At 42.4% G+C, this 18741-nt stretch overlaps 1 protein-coding gene across 1 annotated transcript in view; it reads left to right on the plus strand.

Moving 5' to 3' along the window:
- The first annotated feature begins 219 nt into the window (after nucleotides 1–219).
- Nucleotides 220–18741, plus strand: part of MAP1B (microtubule associated protein 1B) — a 106296-nt gene continuing 87774 nt past the window's right edge. The window contains exons 1-2 of the mRNA XM_012462190.3: nucleotides 220–461; nucleotides 8400–8501. Coding sequence (XP_012317613.2) covers nucleotides 278–461; nucleotides 8400–8501 — 286 coding nt within the window. The 5' untranslated portion in view covers nucleotides 220–277. The remainder of the gene's footprint in view (nucleotides 462–8399; nucleotides 8502–18741) is intronic.

Consider the following 18741-nt stretch of genomic DNA (forward strand, 5'->3'; position numbering starts at 1 on the left):
TTTCCTCCTCCTCTTCCTCCTCCTCCCCGGCTCCCTGCCTAGTCTCCATATAAAAGCAGCGCCGCCTCCCCGCCCTCTCTCACTCCCCGCTCCTCTCCGCCGCGCACTCTCCGCGGCGCTAGGAGAGGGCGGAGGGGGAGGTGGCGCGCGGCGCCAGAGGAGGGGGGACGCAGGGGGCGGAGCGGAGACAGCACCTTCGGAGATAATCCTTTCTCCTGCCGCAGAGGAGAGGAGCGGCCGGAGCGAGACACTTCGCCGAGGCACAGCGGCCGGCAGGATGGCGACCGTGGTGGTGGAAGCCACCGAGCCGGAGCCGTCCGCCAGCATCGCCAACCCGGCGGCGTCCACCTCGCCTAGCCTGTCACACCGCTTCCTTGACAGCAAGTTCTACTTGCTGGTGGTCGTCGGCGAGATCGTAACCGAGGAGCACCTGCGGCGCGCCATCGGCAATATCGAGCTCGGTAAGTGGCCCCGCGCCCCCAGGGACGCGCGCTGGGAGACGCACAAACACGACCCCACCCAGGGCGCGACGGTCACCGCGCTCCTCCCGCGTGCCCCGCACCCAGGCCTCTCCCCACCACCTCCCATACTTGGTCCAGACTCTTTTCTGGGCTAATTAAGAAGAATAATCCGAATTATTAGATATGAGACTCGGGGGGAGTCTCCCAATAACCTTGAGGGATCTGTCACCACGCTGGGTCCGCATCCTCTGCTGAGTTGGCCACCACCTCTCCCGCTAAGTGAAATGCAGGTGTCAGGGGAGCAGAGGCCAGAATAAAGCCGCAACTGCAGGAGGCAGCAGGGTGGGGGAGACCTGATGCAACCACTCCTTTCAACCCCTTTCTGGCCTCAGGAAAAGGCTTGGACCCCCACAACCGCAGACCCGGGGCCGAAGTCCTATGTGCCAGGGCCTGCGTGGGATTCATCCTCACCACGGCAAACTCAGCCCCTGAGAAACGCCTTTTCCGATTTCAAACCTTCCGATCCTTTCTTTCCTCAGAATGACTAGGCTAGTCCTAGGGCCACGCCCGCTCCCCCCACCCCCCCGCCGGGATGCTGGGATGCAAAACCGCCTGCGCTTCGCCACCAGACAGAGCCCGCCTCGCTACCGCCCCTGGGGCCTTGGCTGCAGCTCTCAGAAAGGACAATGGGACCCCAAGTTGTGGGGTGGGGCTGCTGCTTTTAAAAGTCCCAGCCTCTGGAGTGGTAGCTTGAAGGGGGTCGGTGGGGGAGACGTCAGCAGGTAGGTCAGCTCCTCGCCCGGTGCGTGCACCATTGGCGCTCTCTGCGGAGGCCGAATAGCGGTTCGCCCGCGACCCTGGGCGGGGTCGTGAGGGTCCGACCGGCGCAGCTTCGGGCGCACCGTGAGACCCGCCCCCAGCCCCACCCGAGCTGCCGCAGTGACCCCGGGCCGTCCGACGCACTTGCCCCCCCACACTGCGGCGCCCCAGTCGGGCTCGGCTGTCCGGGCGTGCGCTCCGCCCGAGCCTCGGGCTGACGGGGGCCGCGCGCCCCCACCTCTCCCTCTGCCTGTCTTTGTTGCGCTGGGAGTCCCTGGGTGGGCAGCTCTGGTCTCTGCCTTTCCCTTTATCCCTCAGCGTCCCCGCCCTCCCCTCGCCCCTGACAGAGGTCGCCGGGTCCCTCCGCAGCCCCGGTCCGCGCTCTATTCTCCCGGGGTGGTGCTGAAGCGTTTCTCCGGGAGACACCGGTTGGTGGGCGTGGTGCAGTCCGCACTGCGGTCTCTACGGCAGCCCGAGGCGGACAAAGGGCGTTCACGCAGCCCTCTTTCTCCGCTCCCCCTCCCCAATAAAAGACGAAAGAAAAACCTTGTTTTAGATTAAAAAATAAATAAATAAATGCTTGTCATCTGCCTCTGCAGTTGGAAACGTCCACTTGTCCCCAGAACAAAAGGCTGCAGGGTGGGGACCGGCGTTGCGGACCTGGTTCTTTTGTTTAACTTTAAAGCACTTGATTTTTTCCCTTTCAGTTTAAAAAAAAGAAAAAAAATGTGAGCTGAAAGTCATGATATTTTATTCCCAAAAATTCAAGACGAAGAGATATTTCAATAGTGAAATGTCTTATTTGAGCATCTCAATAACCCTTCATTTTCAATTATAGGCCTTTGGTCTGATCAGTTCTAATTTAGTTTGTTTGCACAATTTTCTTCTTGAAAAAATTTACATGTATTGACTTTGGGTGTGGCTATTGTAGGAATCAATGACTTTGGATTTTTTTCTTTAAAAAATTATTTGTAAGTGGCACTACTGGGAAATAAGAATATATTAGGAGGTGCTTTTCTATCTGCAAAATCTTAATAACCATTCGATGTGGCGGTGCTAGAAGGGGGGATCATCAACCCCGTTTTTGAGCTGGGGACCCAGAGAGGCAGGAAGGGTAAGAGAACCGGCTCAAGGTCACAGCACTCATAAGTGACAGAAGTGCCGGTACTGCAGCGTCACTCATTTTCTGACCCTGTCATGATGTTGGTGGAGGGAGAGGTTTCAATAAGACAGTTTTCACGGCTTGCCTTTGTATGGCCATCCACTTGTGGGCAGCGCCCCATGCCGGGAGATGGTTCAGCAGTCACCTTCGGACCATAATTACCTTCTTGCTTTGTTACTCAGCTGATCATCATTTTAGTGCCGTATTCCTCAGAGGGTTTATTCAAGCTGCTTCTGTTTACGGAGAAAACAGAGGAATCCACATACTGCTATGAAGAAGGGCTCCCTGCCTTTACTGGTTTTTACACTACTAGCTTTTAGTGATAAAATTCAGATTGGTCTTCTTGACATTAATTGTTTAAAAAAATTATATTGAAGAATTATATAGAGAGGAAATGGCACAAATCAAAGATGAGCAGCTCAACAAATTTTCACAAAACAGACACAACCTGGGTTACCCAGATCAAGAAACAGACATTACTAGAACCCCCTCAAAACCCCCTTGTGTTCCCTTTGCAATAATCACCATGCCTTCCTGATTTTTAATTCCCTAGTTTGGTCAGGTTTTTGCATGGAACTCCGAAATGACTGTATTGATCCTGTTAAGAATCAACCCAGTGACTGAGCAGAGTCTTTTCTTTACACACGATAGCAGATGCTGCTTTTCCTCTGGAGATGGCTTTCCTAGCTCCTGGGGTGTTGGATGCAGCTTAAGATGGCAGGCCCTTACAGTGCTAAGTGAAAATCCTGCTCCTATAGTTTTTCAGACAGTCTGAGATGACTTAGCAACAGGGCACGCTGGCCCTGTTTTCCTGTGCATGACAAGCTGCTGTTTCAGCCACCAGGTCCCAGCTGGGCCTCCTCCAGAGGTCACTCTGATGCCACTGCTGTTGTTGCTGGTGCCTTTGGGCCATGTTGTGTGAAGCAAGATGGAGTTGCTCCAGGGGGCCAGCTCTGACTATTGTGTGCTGCAGGCCGGGAAAGCAGTTCCTCATCTGTTACTCTTTCTTCCTATTTTCCTTCCTGCCTTAACTGAGAATCTGGATTTGGAGACTCTGGCGACTTGGATTCTTGCCATCTGATTACTGAGGGCTCTCTGGGAAGCCTAGAAAATAATCTATAAATCTGTAGAGACATGGTGGTAATGCAGTACATCAACAGGCCTAGAGCATCCCAGTGTGGATGCTTCGTAAATGCTTCTTGAAACCAAGGAAGAGAGATGCTCTTGTTTTCTCAACTATGTTCGGAAAGCATAATGAAGGCTTTGGACATGTCTCCTCCAGAGTTTGGAACAATAGTGTTTCCTCAGACTAGGCTAGCTTCATTTATTTAGTTATGCAGGACTTTATTCCAAATTGTTTTAGCTACCACCAACTACTACTTTTTGGAACTTTTTTCTCCTCCCTAATTAGCCCCCAACGTGGATTTAGCTAGCGGTACTCATTTTCAGCAAAGCCCTGCTTCTTGTTTTTATTTTAATACGTAGAGAACATACATCTGTCCCTTGCAAACTGAAATCTAGAGCCTTGTGAAAGTTTTCATTTTTTCATTTCGTTTTTTTTTTTAAAGGATCTAAAACATATAAGGAATACTAAGTATCTGTTTGATGTTTTCAATTACCATTAGATTGTAATTTTTCCCTTAGTTAACATTGGGAATCAGCAAGATTTGTTCATGAAAAGATAAATGTATGTAACATCTACTGCTCTGCATTTTTAGATAAAAGTTTAGCTGATTACATTGTAACATTCTGATATCACTTAATTGAATGTGTTCAGTCTAAGATGCTAAGAGAATTTAAAACCCAGGAAAGATTTGGAGTTTAGTTTTCGTTTTCTTTTAACAGGCAAAATAAGAAACCAATACCATATGTGGTGAGAATTAAATGTTAGAGAGTCTTAAATTTATTATATTTGTCTTTATACTTTTCAAAGTCAAAGACAGATGGATTTCTGCTTGCACTGCTTAATTGGTATCATCTACTAAGGGCTTTGTGATCCATGCTGAACACAAGCCAGTCCCCAAATTTAAAGTCATTAAATTGTGATTCATTGTTCACTTTCTCTAAGGGCTTACTTTAAGAAATAAGTTCTAACTTTTTAGGCAAGCAAATAATTATAAGTCACTTCTCATTTGCTTCAATTGTAAGATGTTATCTCAGACCTAAATTATTTATTATCAATGCTTTGAAACTATGAGCTCTGTATGTAAGATATTATCTGCATTACATATAACACATTATGAACATCAAGTTGCTGTCTTTAAAAAAAGAAAAAAGCAAATTAAAGATGAGTTCAAGGGAAAAATAAATTTTTTTCTCTGAGAAATAAAGCATTCCTAAACTTAGCATTTCCTTTCATTTATTTAATTTTGATTTCAATATGATTTCAAACTACTTTTTAGCATAGTTTTAGAAATGTAATCTTATGATTGTAGGTTAATCATTTAGGTACTTGCAAAAAATACTCAAAAACCTGTTTTTCAGAGAGAGCAATTAAATCCCATGAAGGAAAATCAACTTGCCAAAGGCCCAAATAACTGTCAGATAGAACCCATGTACCATCAACATGCAATGCATAGTCATTTCATTTTGCTTTCTTCAATCCACTGTCACCTTTAGAAATATGGATTTTAGCCTTTAAATGGGAGGTGCTTTTAAAATTGTTGGTTTCATTAAACAATGCTGTAGAGTGCTTACATGACTGGTAAACTTGGAACAATCTAGTCTATATATACCAAGAGTACCTGACTCTTCCTTATTTTTCATCCTGACTTGTTCTGTGATGACCCCTCTCTGCCTCCCTGCCCCATAACCTATTCTTTTCTCCTTTTTTCATCTGTGTATATCATGTGCATGTTAGCCTCCCTTTTGTGTACTGCTACCACCTGGGGTCAGAGAACTGAGAAGGAAAGATCCTTTGTTGCTCCCTGGTCCCAAGGAGTTCACTTTCAGGGCTGGGCAATAGCCACAGAGCAGGCCCAGATTTTTCTCAGGGATGACGGATGCCTTTTGGCTCCAGACATTGTTAGAATAGAGCTCAGTGCCTCCAACTGCCTGGAGTTATTCTGCCCCCACCTGGGTAAGCCCAGAGGGGTACAGTCTTAGAATGGTGGAGAAACAAAGCCTCAGGGAAGAGCTTGACTTGGGGCATCTTGGGGTGATAATCAGAAAGAGGGCTTCCCTGCCCCCCCAACAGAGACCAGGATGACTTGTTTCTGAAAGCCTCTCTCTTCACCAACACCCCAGGATCCCCAGCAGCCAGATTCAGAGAGAGGAGACTATGGGAAGGGCCAAAGAGATATTTTTCTGTCCTATGGCCTTTAGAAGGCTCGCTGATGGCTCCCTGTTAGGCACAAGGGGGAGCTACATAAACCTAGTAAATGCAATATGAACCTTCATTGACAACTACTCTTAGCCTTTACTAATATATCCAGCAGGAGATACAAAGTAATTACAAATTGTTTTCTAAAATTAGTATGGAAAGTGGCCTGATTCCAAAATTTTCCTTTCCAACTCAAATAGCCGGTATATCCATTGTAAGCTTTATTTTTATAAGTTGTAGTAGTGATTGTGCATTGCTAAGAAACAATTTGGCTGGAAATTGCTCTCTTGAAAGAAAGAACTCTACATTTTTAGTTTTATTAAGAGTGTAAAAATGAGAAATATTTTTATCAGCTGTGTGTTAGTATAATTTAAAAATTACTAAGTGGATTTCTTATCATTTAGTACTTTTTCCATTGCTAAATTACAAATCTATGCAAAATAAAATATGTATGTAAATATAAAGCAAACATTTAACTGTGTGTCATGACAAGTTAATTGAGCCAAGGGAAAATGGCAAGTAACAATGTAAGAGCAAGTCTGCAGATAACCCTGGATGAAGTCATTCAAATAATGTACCAATTTAGACATTACTTAGAACAAAGACAGAAAAATTGTATGAATTTAATTTAAATGCATATGTCTCATTATTAACTTATTGACCCAGCTTGACAGGGTTGAAGACAAAGTGGAGCTGAGACCTGGAACATGGAGAATTCTGTCAGCAATACCAATTAAGCAGCTCAGACAGGAACTCCATTTTTTTTGCACTAGACCAGTATATATGTATATGTTGAAGTAAAATATTCTAATGAATTCAGACCTCTCAACCTGTCAAGCTCTCTGTGAAACAAAAAGAACTCATTTATCATTTCTGCACTAAAAAGATCTGTGAAATCTCAACATGCCTTTCTTGTTAAAATTTAAATACTCCATTAGCACAAATGCAAACTGAGGCTATTAATGTTTCCAGGGAGAGCCATAAAATTCTCCCTTATAATTTAACCTCTCCTTAAGCATGTTAACTCTTCCACACCTGAATTCTTCCCATTGATCATATGAGAAATTTGTGTCTCTATTTAGTGGACACACATCTATTTGAAAATGTTCCTCATGGTTGAAAAGGTCTCTGGTGTGTAATCTAAAGATATTTCAGATGTGCAGTGAACTGAGTTTCCATAATCTTTTTTTGTAATGTATAAGTATAACCCACCTTGATTCTTTACAGGATAGGAAGACTGAATACAACATAACCAAGGGTAAATACAGATATGTATTAAGGATTTAGTGTGTATTTAAATAACACACTGCTATTTATTCTCCCAAGTCTGTATACATGACTAATGTCCAACAAAAGTGATTAAATGACTGGGTGTTAATTTAGAGATTGCTCACCTGCTGTGTTATACCTAGAGGTTCAAGCCCTTACCTTTAGGAGGTATGCAATAAATATTTGTTGTTCCAGAGATTTGTTCCTGGCAATTGAGAAAGCTCTATACAAAGGTACAATTATGGATACCACATACTGGCTACACCATGAACAACTTATTAGGAAAAATGTAATATATAATAAGTAAACATGTAACACACACACGTATGCACACACACATGCACACACACCAGAGTTCTCGGGTTCCCCATCTTTTCCTGGTTTACTCTCCAGGCCTCCCTTCTATGATGCTCTCTGGGTTTCCCGCTGGGCCGTGCCCTTTGGGAGAGCAGGAGAGAAGAGGACAACGGGAGGAAGAAGGAAGAAGCTAGAGACTAGGGCATGAGCACGGGAAACTGCCCTCCCACTGCCTCTCGCCCTCCTGGATATTCCTTTCAGCCTAGGGAAAGGAAGTCTGAACTTTTGTAGGAATAACTGATTCATGCCCCCAACTCCATAAATGTTTTATAAAGTGTAAAAAGTTGCCATTTTTCTTTGCCTCTGGATAAGAAAATTCAATACAATGAACAATTATGAATAAAAAAGCTGCCTGCCAAGCTACTCAGGTAACAGAAAAATGCCTAGAAGGACAAACAGGCCAAGTCTCGAAGATTGAGATCCAGCCTGCTTATCAATGATCACACAAATCTTGGACTGATATCTAAGAATTCAGAAACCAAGGTCAAAAATGGGATGGGTAAAGGAAAGAAACTGTATGTGTACACACCCAGAACATCATTTTAGAAACAAAGGCCTGTGCTTGTGGCAGCCCCCATATACCTTCTTGCCTTCCTTCTACATTTTCTTGCCACCTACAAGTGGACCATGAGAAAGCTAGAGTTAGGCTGTTGGCCTCTTAGCTGCTAAAGAACTAACCATCTTCCTGCCCTTTCTAGTCCCTCCCTAGAGTACAGCCTGTCATTTTCCTAATAACTGTTTTCTTTGACTCTTCCAGAAGAGCTGCATTTACATTTTATGAGGGGCAGAAGTTCAGTCCACACTGCTAATTATCCCTCCCTTGTGGCCTGGTGGAGAGACCTCTCTGGCCCTCCCATTTTGTGGGCATCCACTGCTAGCCATCAAGCTCTTCAGAAAAGGAGTTCCCACATCCTCCCTGAAAGCCTGAGAAATGTTACAGTGATGTTATCCAAACCACTCTGAAATGACTAACTGGAAGTCTGTCAACTGTCTTTCTTTCCCTCCCTAGGAATCCGATCATGGGACACAAACCTGATTGAATGCAACTTGGACCAAGAACTCAAACTTTTTGTATCTCGACACTCTGCAAGATTCTCTCCTGAAGTCCCAGGTGAGGCTTCCCGTTCTGTATTAGCCAGCCTAGAATTCCAAAGGACCAGAAGCAAGCTAGAAAGCTTTGTCTGGGCATCAAAAGACCCTCTTATTGCTAAAAGGATACTTTGTATTTGTTATTATCAACTAGGTTAGCCAGCAGCCACAGTTAAGGAAGCCACTCTAGATTATCACTGTGTGGGTTATCTGTTTTGTGGATTCTTAATGAGAAGTTTTTAAGTTCTAGGGTTTTGTGTGAGTGTGTGTGTGTGTACACACACACACATCAAAGATCATACAAATTTTGGATTGATATCCAGGGCTTGAGAAAGTGTGTGTGTGTGTGTGTGTGTGTGTGTGTGTGTGTGTATCTCACTGTATTCTGAGCTCAAGGGACCATAAAGTATTTAAGTGTTAATCTTATCCAGATAAAATTACAAATACAAATTGGATGCTCCTAGGATCCCAGAACTCTGTTTCTGCAAAAGAAAAGGAAACGTGTACTGCATTTCAAAATGAAATATACATCATCATTTCATAATTGCATTATCACCTGCCATTATATTACCACTTTTCTTTCTTAGTGTGAGTAAAAAAATCTGGTGTTACAAACTGCTGTTAAAATAGCCTTTCTTTCAGAGATGAAACGAATACCAAAGAATAATTAAAGGTAAGGATGCAAAAATTTGTCTTATGTGACGATGTTCCCACTAACCAGCCACCTCCACCTCTCTGGGGTTGTGCTCTGACCGGTGCCTCTGGTGCTGGGATGTGTTCATGCTGACCCATCTCATCTTGCTCTTGTGAGCTGTAACCTATATTCCTCCCATCTGGTCACCTTTGGGAATTATGAGACAGAGTTTCTGGCCCATAATGACTCCAAACCTGGAATGTATTTCTCCAGACCTTTGCCATTGACCCATCAGAAACACTGCATTGCATCTTATTTCTTGACTATCACTCGAATTTTACATAAGAGAAAGCTATTTTCTGTCCATATACCTTTGTTATATGATTGCTGATTTTATTGGCACTGATATAACATCAGGAATGAGGTTCAGCCTTTTTTGACTGATTAGATCATATTTCATTAGTCTTGTACACACTGATATTTGAAATCACTTTTAGAGAATATCAGTGCCTTCATGAATCACATTTGGCTGCAGTAATATGCCCACAGGACTGTCTCGGTTCTTCCTTTTGAGTTTGATGTTAGAATAAAATCTCATACCTCTCAGTTACTGAAATGCATTGTAGCTATCAAGTATGGAATTGAGTAAATGTGCTAAGAAAAGCTTAGCAAGGAATGGTTTATAAAAAGTTAAACTTACTGCAAAGCCACATGAAAAATCAGTTTTTAAATAACTTTGCTTTGAGAAAAAAGGAATCCAGAGACTGTCAGATAGCACATGATTTGCTGAATCAAAGGTACAGTATAAGGTTATTTTTCTTATTATTTTATTGTATTTTTGTCTTGCAATATCTGCATAACTTTTTAAACCATCTCATAAAAAAAAAATGACGAAAGTGCGCTTTTCCAACAAGTATGATTGTTTCAAAACGTAAAAACTACGAGCTTTTATTTTTTCTCTGTAGGTTGTTCTGGCTTTCTTACTATGATTGTAAGACTACTTTTTTTTTTTTTGGTGTGCAAGTTGTGATTCTTGTGTTCATTCATATTTGGATTGACTTTATAGAGTGACAACTGCATATTGCAAAGTGAAAGGCTGCAAGCATTGCTGAAGAATTAACCATTTCTATACCCAAGACCTAGTATTGCTCTTGAGGAGTAGGAAGATCAAGTTTCCCCAAACTGTCACTTTAGCCTAATGTACTCCATTCTCCTCTCCTTTTTCCTGCTATCACCTTCCGTAAGGATTGGTTACCTACCTTGTTGTGTCAGTGTTATGCTAGATGCTGTGTTTGGAGATTGGCCTTTGGACACACAGCATCTTTATCAATCTTGCCAACTCCAGAAAGGAGTGATACTGTGACTTCCCTCTCAAGCCTGTGAGTACGTTGTACAGGCCAAGTCTCCCCTCTGGAAATTAAGCATCTAGAATAGACCCATTTTAGTAACGTTCCTGGGTGGGGAACATGAAGGTTTCTAACCAAGACTGTAAGGTGATAAAAGCACATGTCAGATTCAGTTTCAGATAAGTGTGTTTTAGAGAGAAGAGATCTTAGAGGATAAGAAGATGAGGTTGAGATGCATGGAGATCATAGAATGATCACTGGATTGGGCCTAAGGAAGACTTTAGCTTTTCCTGAACAAACTGGAAAGGTTTTATGGGAAAATTTGAAATCTGTTTTTAAGTGGGTTCAAGTCTAGTGGTCTCTTCCTCTCTCACTTGAAATAATGTAAAAGCTAACTTATGTACCTCAGTTCCCCTAAAATGGAATTAGCTGAACGTTTTCCTTTAGAGTTTCAAGAATCTTTCTTTGTTTCTTTGAGACAGGGTCTCGCTGTGTTGCCCAGGCTGCTCTCAAACTCCTGGGCTCAAACAGCCCTCCACCTCAGCCTTCCAAGTAGCTGGGATTACAGGTGCATGCCACCACACCTGCCTAATTCAAGAATCTTAATTTAGAGGCAAGGAGTAAGATGAAAGATGGATTCCCTAAAGAAATAAAGCCATTTTTCAGCCAGGTAAAACATCGTTAAATAACACCTACAATATTCCAGGCAGTATAGGGTGCTTGGTAAGTAAGGACACTGTGAAGAAAAAAACAGTCATTAACTTTATTATGCTTATATTCTTGTGAGAGGAGAAGGCATTTAGCAATCATATGCAGACCAACATAAAATCTAGCCCCTTGCATCAAATCCAGGCTTCAAACAGTCTTTGGGGGGTTTTGGTTTAAAAAAAAATAGAGGCAAGGTCTCACTATGTTGCCCAGGCTGGTCTTAAGCTCCTGGGCTCTAGCAATCCACCTGTCTTGGCCTCCCAAAGTGCTAGGATTATAGGCATGAGTCACCACACCTGGCTAGGATTTTGTTTTGTTTTGTTTTAAGGCCAGCAGTTATGGTAAAATATTCATTGCCTTCTATGATGTAAGTAAATTAAGGCTTAGGTCATCAATATATCTGTCTTACATTCCTGATGGTTATTATAGCTTTTGTTGTTTTTAATAATTAAGAGATCACTCGTAAAAACTGAAGGTAGCCTCAAATTATAACTAACAGATTATGCAAATGGCACAAGATTGATTCCCTTGTACTAGTTTACCCCTTATACTAGTTTTCAAATATGGTTTTGAGATTTGGTTTGACTGTTTCTTCAGGATTGTAGGTCTCATTCAAGATCACTCTGAAAGACTTAGTCATCCTTTGAGCAGGAATCTGGACTATGAGTCCTTTCTCTACACAAGGTGGGTGGTAGGTCCCTCAGCTCCCAGAATGTTAGTCCTGTGATCTTTAAGCCCTGTCTAACTCTGGCATACCATGATTCTTGGAATGGTCAGTCACCTGGGTCCATTTTACTATTACTTTGCCTTACTATTGCAGCATTGCCTTGCCTAAAGATCACTCAGCAAACATTTGGCATGTGCCCAGGGCAGATCTCTGCTGATTTGCCTTGATGTAAAGCCATTTCTGGCCTCATCTAAGCTGGCTCAAGTGAGAACAGTTATCTTGAAAGAAAAAATTAGGTACTCTTTTCTGAACACTCTCTAATCTTTCTGTCAAAGTAAAGTTGAGTCTTTTCAAAATAGAGCAAGAGTCTTTTTTTGTTTTGTTTAGTTTTTGAGACAGTCCTAGCTATGTTGTTGCCCAGGCTGGAGTGAAGTGGTGTGATCTTGGCTCACTGCAACCTCAACTTCCTGGGCTCAAGTGATTCTCTCATCTCAGCCTCCTGAGAAGCTGGGACCATGGGTGTGCATCATCATGCCCAGAGAATTTTTTGTATGTTTTGTAGAGAGTGGATTTTGCCATGTTGCCCAGGCTGGTCTTGAACTCCTGAGCTCAAGCAATCTGCCTGCCTTGGCCTCCCAAAGTGCTGGGATTACAAGTCTGAGCCACTGTGCCTGGCCAGAACAACAATCTTATATTTCCTTAATTATGAATTTAAATACTATTATAGAATTTTTGTTTACCTATTATATCATATGTTTTTTGTACCCTAATCATGTTGGATGAGAATCATCTTGGTTAAGTCTGACCACAAAAGTAAAACTAGACTTACCATGCTGCACATGATTTATTTCACTTTCCATTGCCATTTTCTTCTTTCCCAGATTTAATTTTAGGACTGTCTACATATAGTAATAAAGAAGGATATCTCCCGGGGGTTGTAAGAAGTACCCCATAATTGTCTGTGGTAGACAGACACCATTTCAAAACAGAAAGTAAACAAATAAAAACTATTCCCAAGACAAGTGACATCAGACTGAAAATCAGTTCCATTTTTATTTTTTTCCCATCATTTTGCCACTTTTATCTGCCTACTAAAATAATAAAAAAATTTTTGATCATCTGACTCCTCACCAACACCCTAGCATAATGATTAGGAGTGCAGATTCTGGGCCAGGCGCAGTGGCTCATGCCTGTAATCCCAGTACTTTGGAAGGCCGAGGCGGGTGGATCACGAGGTCAGGAGTTCAAGACCAACCTGGCCAAGATGGTGAAACCCCATCTCTACTAAAAATACAAAAATTAGCCAGATGTGGTGGCGGGCACCTGTAATTCTAGCTACTGGGGAAGCTGAGGCAGGGAATTGCTTGAACCTGGGAGACAGTGAGCCAAGATCGCGCCACCACACTCCAGCCTGGGCCAAAGAGCGAAACTTGGTCTCAGAAAAAAGAAAGAAAGAGTGCAGATTCTGGAGTCAAACTGCCTTGTTTGGTTGTAACCCCACAGTTGATTTGCTGTATCATGTTGAACAAGTTACCTAACCATTTTCAGTATTCTTGTTTGTAAACTAAGGATGATCACTTCAACCTCATAGTTTCAATGCAGATCAAATGAGTTAGTGTGAAGCTCTTAAAACAGTGTTTGTCACATGGAAACCAATGTAAACTAGTATTGTCTCCCTTGTAGAAAATCTTTTTGACCTTTATATTTGGCGATTGTTATTATCTGTGGGAAATACTGGGTATTGATATTTGGCTGGTTTCCTTTTGGTAGTAATTTTAAATTTGTATTAAAGATATTTCTCAGAGAAACGATTGCTTTCAGCATTCTCAGAAGGCACAGAGCTGCTGCTTATGTGTAAAGGGTGGCAACATTCTATGACTGAGCTTCTGAGGTCCTTTGGGCTTGAGAGCAAAGCACTGGCAATGCTTTAAAGTGCTGGCTGGTATAGCAGAGCCTGAGAGCAGAGTTGGAGACCATTTGCAAAATGTTCCTGTGGGTGCCCACACAAGGGCTATCAGGGAACGTGTGCACAGTCTGAGGGCTGGACTGTTTTCTTGCTGTGATAACCCATCATGGTCACTCCCTCCACGCCATTCTACACTTGGTTTTCTCTTCTGCTCTCACCAATCAACAGGTGACTATAAATGCTGCCAGGTTTAAGAAATAGATTTCTTGTGGTTTATTTTCTTAGTCGGCTGAATACACAGTAAGACTTTGATACATTTACATTTTGTCACTAGTTTTATAACTTTTAGATCACATTCACAAAAATCATCATAAAATGCGATGGATAGTGTAATGTGTATATGGGCAGTTTTGTTTTAAGAACTGATGCCTTTTTCCTAGAAAATAAACAAACCACAGCTGAGCATCTTTAGATTTGTGCTGAGTGATTGCTAAAAATATCTTGCCTGGAGATAGCTTTTTGATAGAGAATTAAAATCAGCCCTTTGAATTTCAGTCATGTGAATCTTCTCCCTTTGACATTAATGAGGCACAGTTTACAACTAATATTTACCAGTGAGTGATAAGAAGATGAGAAAATGCTCTTAGAAAGGTCTAAGAATATTTTAAGTCATCTTTCTCTGTCTAGACTTGTGTGTTTAGTCTGTCGTGTGTAGAATTATAGCTTAATTGTATGTGCCTAGAATACATCAACTGCCCTATGACAGGGAGTAATGAATGTGTTTTCAGCCCTGCTCCAACCTTTAAACAATAAGACACACAAATATATGTTCCACTGGCATTCAAGGGGCTGACTAACCCTCAGGGAACCTGCAATTTCAGAGGGAAAGCTGATCCTTTATCCTCGTGTTTTTTGTGTTGCTTGTGCAGACGCTCAGGTCTAGGTACTTGTCCCCATGTCCACGCAGCTCGGCTCACCTTCCTCATTGCATCATCATACAGGGTTATGGGAGGAATCCTGCTGTGTTAGAAGAAAATGACAAATAGAGAGCGTTATTTTCGTTAAGGTAACCAGATCTCTGTTTAATATTCCTTGAGGTCATTGCTGCCTGCCTGGGAAGGAGACTCCCATTTTAATGCAAATCCCTAGCCTTGCTCCCACTTGCCCTGTGCCCTGAGCCCTCCTGGCACAGTTGCAGGGGAGAGAGTGATCGGCAGCTCCTCATGCTGTCTGCTCTCACCCCAGTGCTCCCATTGAGACTCTGCCGCTCAAGCAGCAAACTGCCCGGTCACTCCCATCCTTTTGTAGCAGTGAAAGAGCCAGACCTTGCAAGGAGAGGATTAGAATTTTATAGTGTACACAGCACAAGGCAGAATTCCTGAGATCTTGGTCAACTTTCAAATTTCAGGATTCTTTATATCTAGATCCTCACATACCAGGTGATTTTTTTTCCCCTTGGGGCAGGTGTGGCCAGCAGAAAGGAATAAAATGGTGTTTCACTGCCATGTTCAGGCTTCCTCATTCCTCAGGGTCGTTAATGATGGCTCATTCAGACCACCCTAGAAATACCTATTCATCTCACTCTTTTTTTTAAGAGTGGAAAGGATGTTTTACTCTGCTGACTGTAATGGCTCTCATGCAGTTCCTAATGCGCACTGTGGAACCACTCAGCGTAGACAGGCATAGGCAGGAAGGTAGCAGAAAATTGGCTGCCTGGGCCCAGGAGCCATTTTACTAGATGTCAATAACCCCTCCATTAAACCCAGCTAAGTGCGTTCCACAACAGCTGCTAACCAAGGACAGCACCTCATGCTGAGTGTCAGTGCTTTTGTCTTCATTTCCAGAGACCAAAGAGAGCTCATGGTTTTTGAGGGTTTTTTTTTAAGTTTTTTTTAAGTATGCAACAACAGCAAACCATCAAGCAAGCACAGTCCCTTTGCTTTTTCTGCCTGCTTTTTTTGTTCAGCACCTATGGTAGCATGCTAGAAATAATGGTGGAAGATAAAGAATAAAGCATAAACTAATAGATCACTTTAAAAATGCCAAGTAATGTTTTTGAGTGCCTATTAATAAGCAAGCAACTGTAAGGGAATATTTGGAAGAATAAAGTATTTCCCACTGTTTATAATTTTGTTGGGAAAATATGTCATTCACAGCTTTAAAATTCACTGTGGTGTTCAACAAAGAAAGAATTTCTTTTTCTTTTTCTTTTCTTTTTTTTTTTTTTTTTGAGACAGGGTCTCCCCTCTGTCACCCAGGCTGGCGTGCAGTGGTGCAATCACAGCTCACTGCAGCCTCTGCCTCCCACGATAAAACTACCGTCTCATCTCAGCCTCTCAAATAGCTGGGACTACAAGTCTGCCACTATACACAGCAAGTTTTTTAATTATTTTGTAGAGGAGTCTCGCTCTGTTCCCCAATCTGGTCTTGAACTCCTGGCCTCAAGTGATCCTCCTGCCTCTGCTTCCCAAAGTGTTGAGATTACAGATGTGAGTCACCCTGCCTGGCATGAGAGTTCTCTTAATTTGCAGACTCTGTGTGTGTGTGTGTGTGTGTGTGAGAGAGAGAGAGAGAGAGAGAGAGAGACAGAGACAGAGACAGAGAGAGACAGAGAGAGTGTCTAACTTTTAAAGAAAAAAGGGGTGAGAATGGATAGTATAATAAGCATCGAATTTTGATTGTTCAACCGTGGGTTTAGTCACAATGACAAAGGTTACCCAGGTACCAGCACCCCACCCCCAGCTGCAACCCAGAGCTAATTAAATGCTACCTAGGCAACCATCAAGTATCCCCAAACATCATACTCCAGGACTTACCCCTTTTGTTTTCTCGGCTGTGATCTAAGGGTAATTTCTATTGCATGTGAAGTCAGATTTCCTTGGTCCGAGAGAAACGTGAGAAAGTAAGAGGTACTCTGGGGAAGCACACTTAATGCACCGCAGGGACTGGAGAAATTAACATAAATACAAGACAATAATAATGTTATTTTAATAAACTCTTCTAGGTTAAAAGATTGCCTATAGTCAGGACTGGTGAAATGAATGCTTATAGAAAATGCAACAAGAGAGTCTACACATGATTTAATAATGAAAGCATGTAATTAGGAATGAACACTGAAAAGCTAGGGTAGTGTTTTATTGAATGTGGCTCTTCTCTGCAGTTGTACTGCCCCGTATTTGAAGCACTCAAGCTGAGGTTGCCTCTCAAAATTGCTGCCTTGCATTCCTGAGGGGTAAAGACAAAATATGAACATCCTGAGGACTGTCTTTGTTGTCATAGAGGAAAGTCCTCTAAACATGCACTTTGCTGTTAATCTGGCCATTTCTTTCTTAATAAAACAGGTTTTCAGCAGGAGCTGTGAGTAAACATGCCACTGTGGAGCATTGTGGCTCAAAATCAGATTTCTTGTTGGCATCTCACACGGATAGTGCGAGGAAGGAACAGCTATTCCCCCGAGGGAGCAACACTTTGCTAGTGCACCTGGCCCCAGGGTCACCACTCTACATAGATGTGGCTTTTTGGGTCCTGAAGGACCCATCAATGGAAATGTCACATTTGGAGAAGTTATCCTTAGTGCTATAAGATTAAAGATCAAATACGTTCGGCAACCCAGGCCAACAATGCTTTCTTAGTGCAGGGTCATTTTGAGCAGTTGTGCCTTCTGCCTTTTAAAAACCTCTCACCTGGAGGTTCTGATGTGTGAAAGATGTGAAAAACACCTAATAGAATTCTTCCTCTTTTTAATTGAACTCGATGCCTGTTTAGGGATGATGTAGCAACCACTCTTTTATCTAGAATTCCAGTTTGTTTCTTAGCTCAAATACTAGGAGTTTTTGGCTGTGCAGTTCAATTGGAAGTGATATTTGGTGTGAAGTTCCAGCAGCTTCACAAGATGCTCAAGTGCTTTGTGATTAGTTTAGTATAATGTGTTTGTGTGTATGTGCTTGCATACCTGAGAGAAAGAGAGAGAGTTCCTTATCATGTTCACATCTATTGTAAAGGAGACAATCCTTTCATTTTATATGGTATCTGTTTTTAGAAGGTGTCCTATTATCAGCCAATCTGTCATTAAATATTTATGTTCCTGCAGCAAGGCACAGTTCAGTTCCTAGCTCTGCTGGCCATAAGAAGACTTGTAAGTAAATCCTGTCCTCAGAGTTGTTTACAATTGAGTATGGAAATTAGATAACTAATGAAACAAGTCAGTCTATAATAAGTGCCAAATCAGAATTTTGCAAGGAGATCCTTCTGTAAATTCTGTTCATTCAGGCTATTTTTAAAAATCTATGTTCATAGAAAATAGCATTAAAATAATATTATCCATGCAAATTGGGGCATAAATGCAACAGATCCTAATGTACGGAATTCTCTTTGTGACCAGGGAATTTTGAATCCAGCCTGAATTAAAATATTTCCTAGTTTGGAGCTACATTTTAGATTAAGCCCATTAATTCGATGATGAAGAGTTTGAATTGATAATTTAAGGATTCATCCCTCTGAAATCATGTGAGAACAAAACTCCTGACCTGAATGTATAAGTTTAATTTCAAGATTGTCTTCATCTTTGAGTGCTGGAAAATTGTCCATTGGCAGACTCTGAGGACATTAGGGAAGAGATTGTGAAAGTGAAATGTTTCAGGAAATAAATGTGAAGTAATTGGTTCACTGCCCTGAGGTTAGAATGGACACTTTGGAGAGCGTCTGATTCAGCTGTCCCTGTGTAGGGGGAAGCAGGGAGGGGATATCAGTTGCGAGCTGCTTTCCAGGACCCTTCCCCCTCCAGACAGCCCAGGAAGCCTGACCTAGTGCTGCAGCTCTGGGCCACACCTTAGCTGCCCATGTTGCTCCCTGAAAAGTCTGTTGCCCATGGTTCACCCTGAAAAGTCGCAGTCAGTCCTTTCCTTTTCTGTAAAATAAAGGGATTAGGCTAGATCAGGTCATCTTAACTTTTTCTGCCAGTGATTAGTTCTGCAAAACATTAATAGTCAGTGGAAAAGAATT

The sequence above is a fragment of the Aotus nancymaae genome, unplaced genomic scaffold, assembly GCF_030222135.1.
Source record: "Aotus nancymaae isolate 86718 unplaced genomic scaffold, 86718_ANA_hifiasm-v0.15.2.pri h1tg000014l, whole genome shotgun sequence".
NCBI classification, from domain to species: Eukaryota; Metazoa; Chordata; class Mammalia; order Primates; family Aotidae; genus Aotus; species Aotus nancymaae.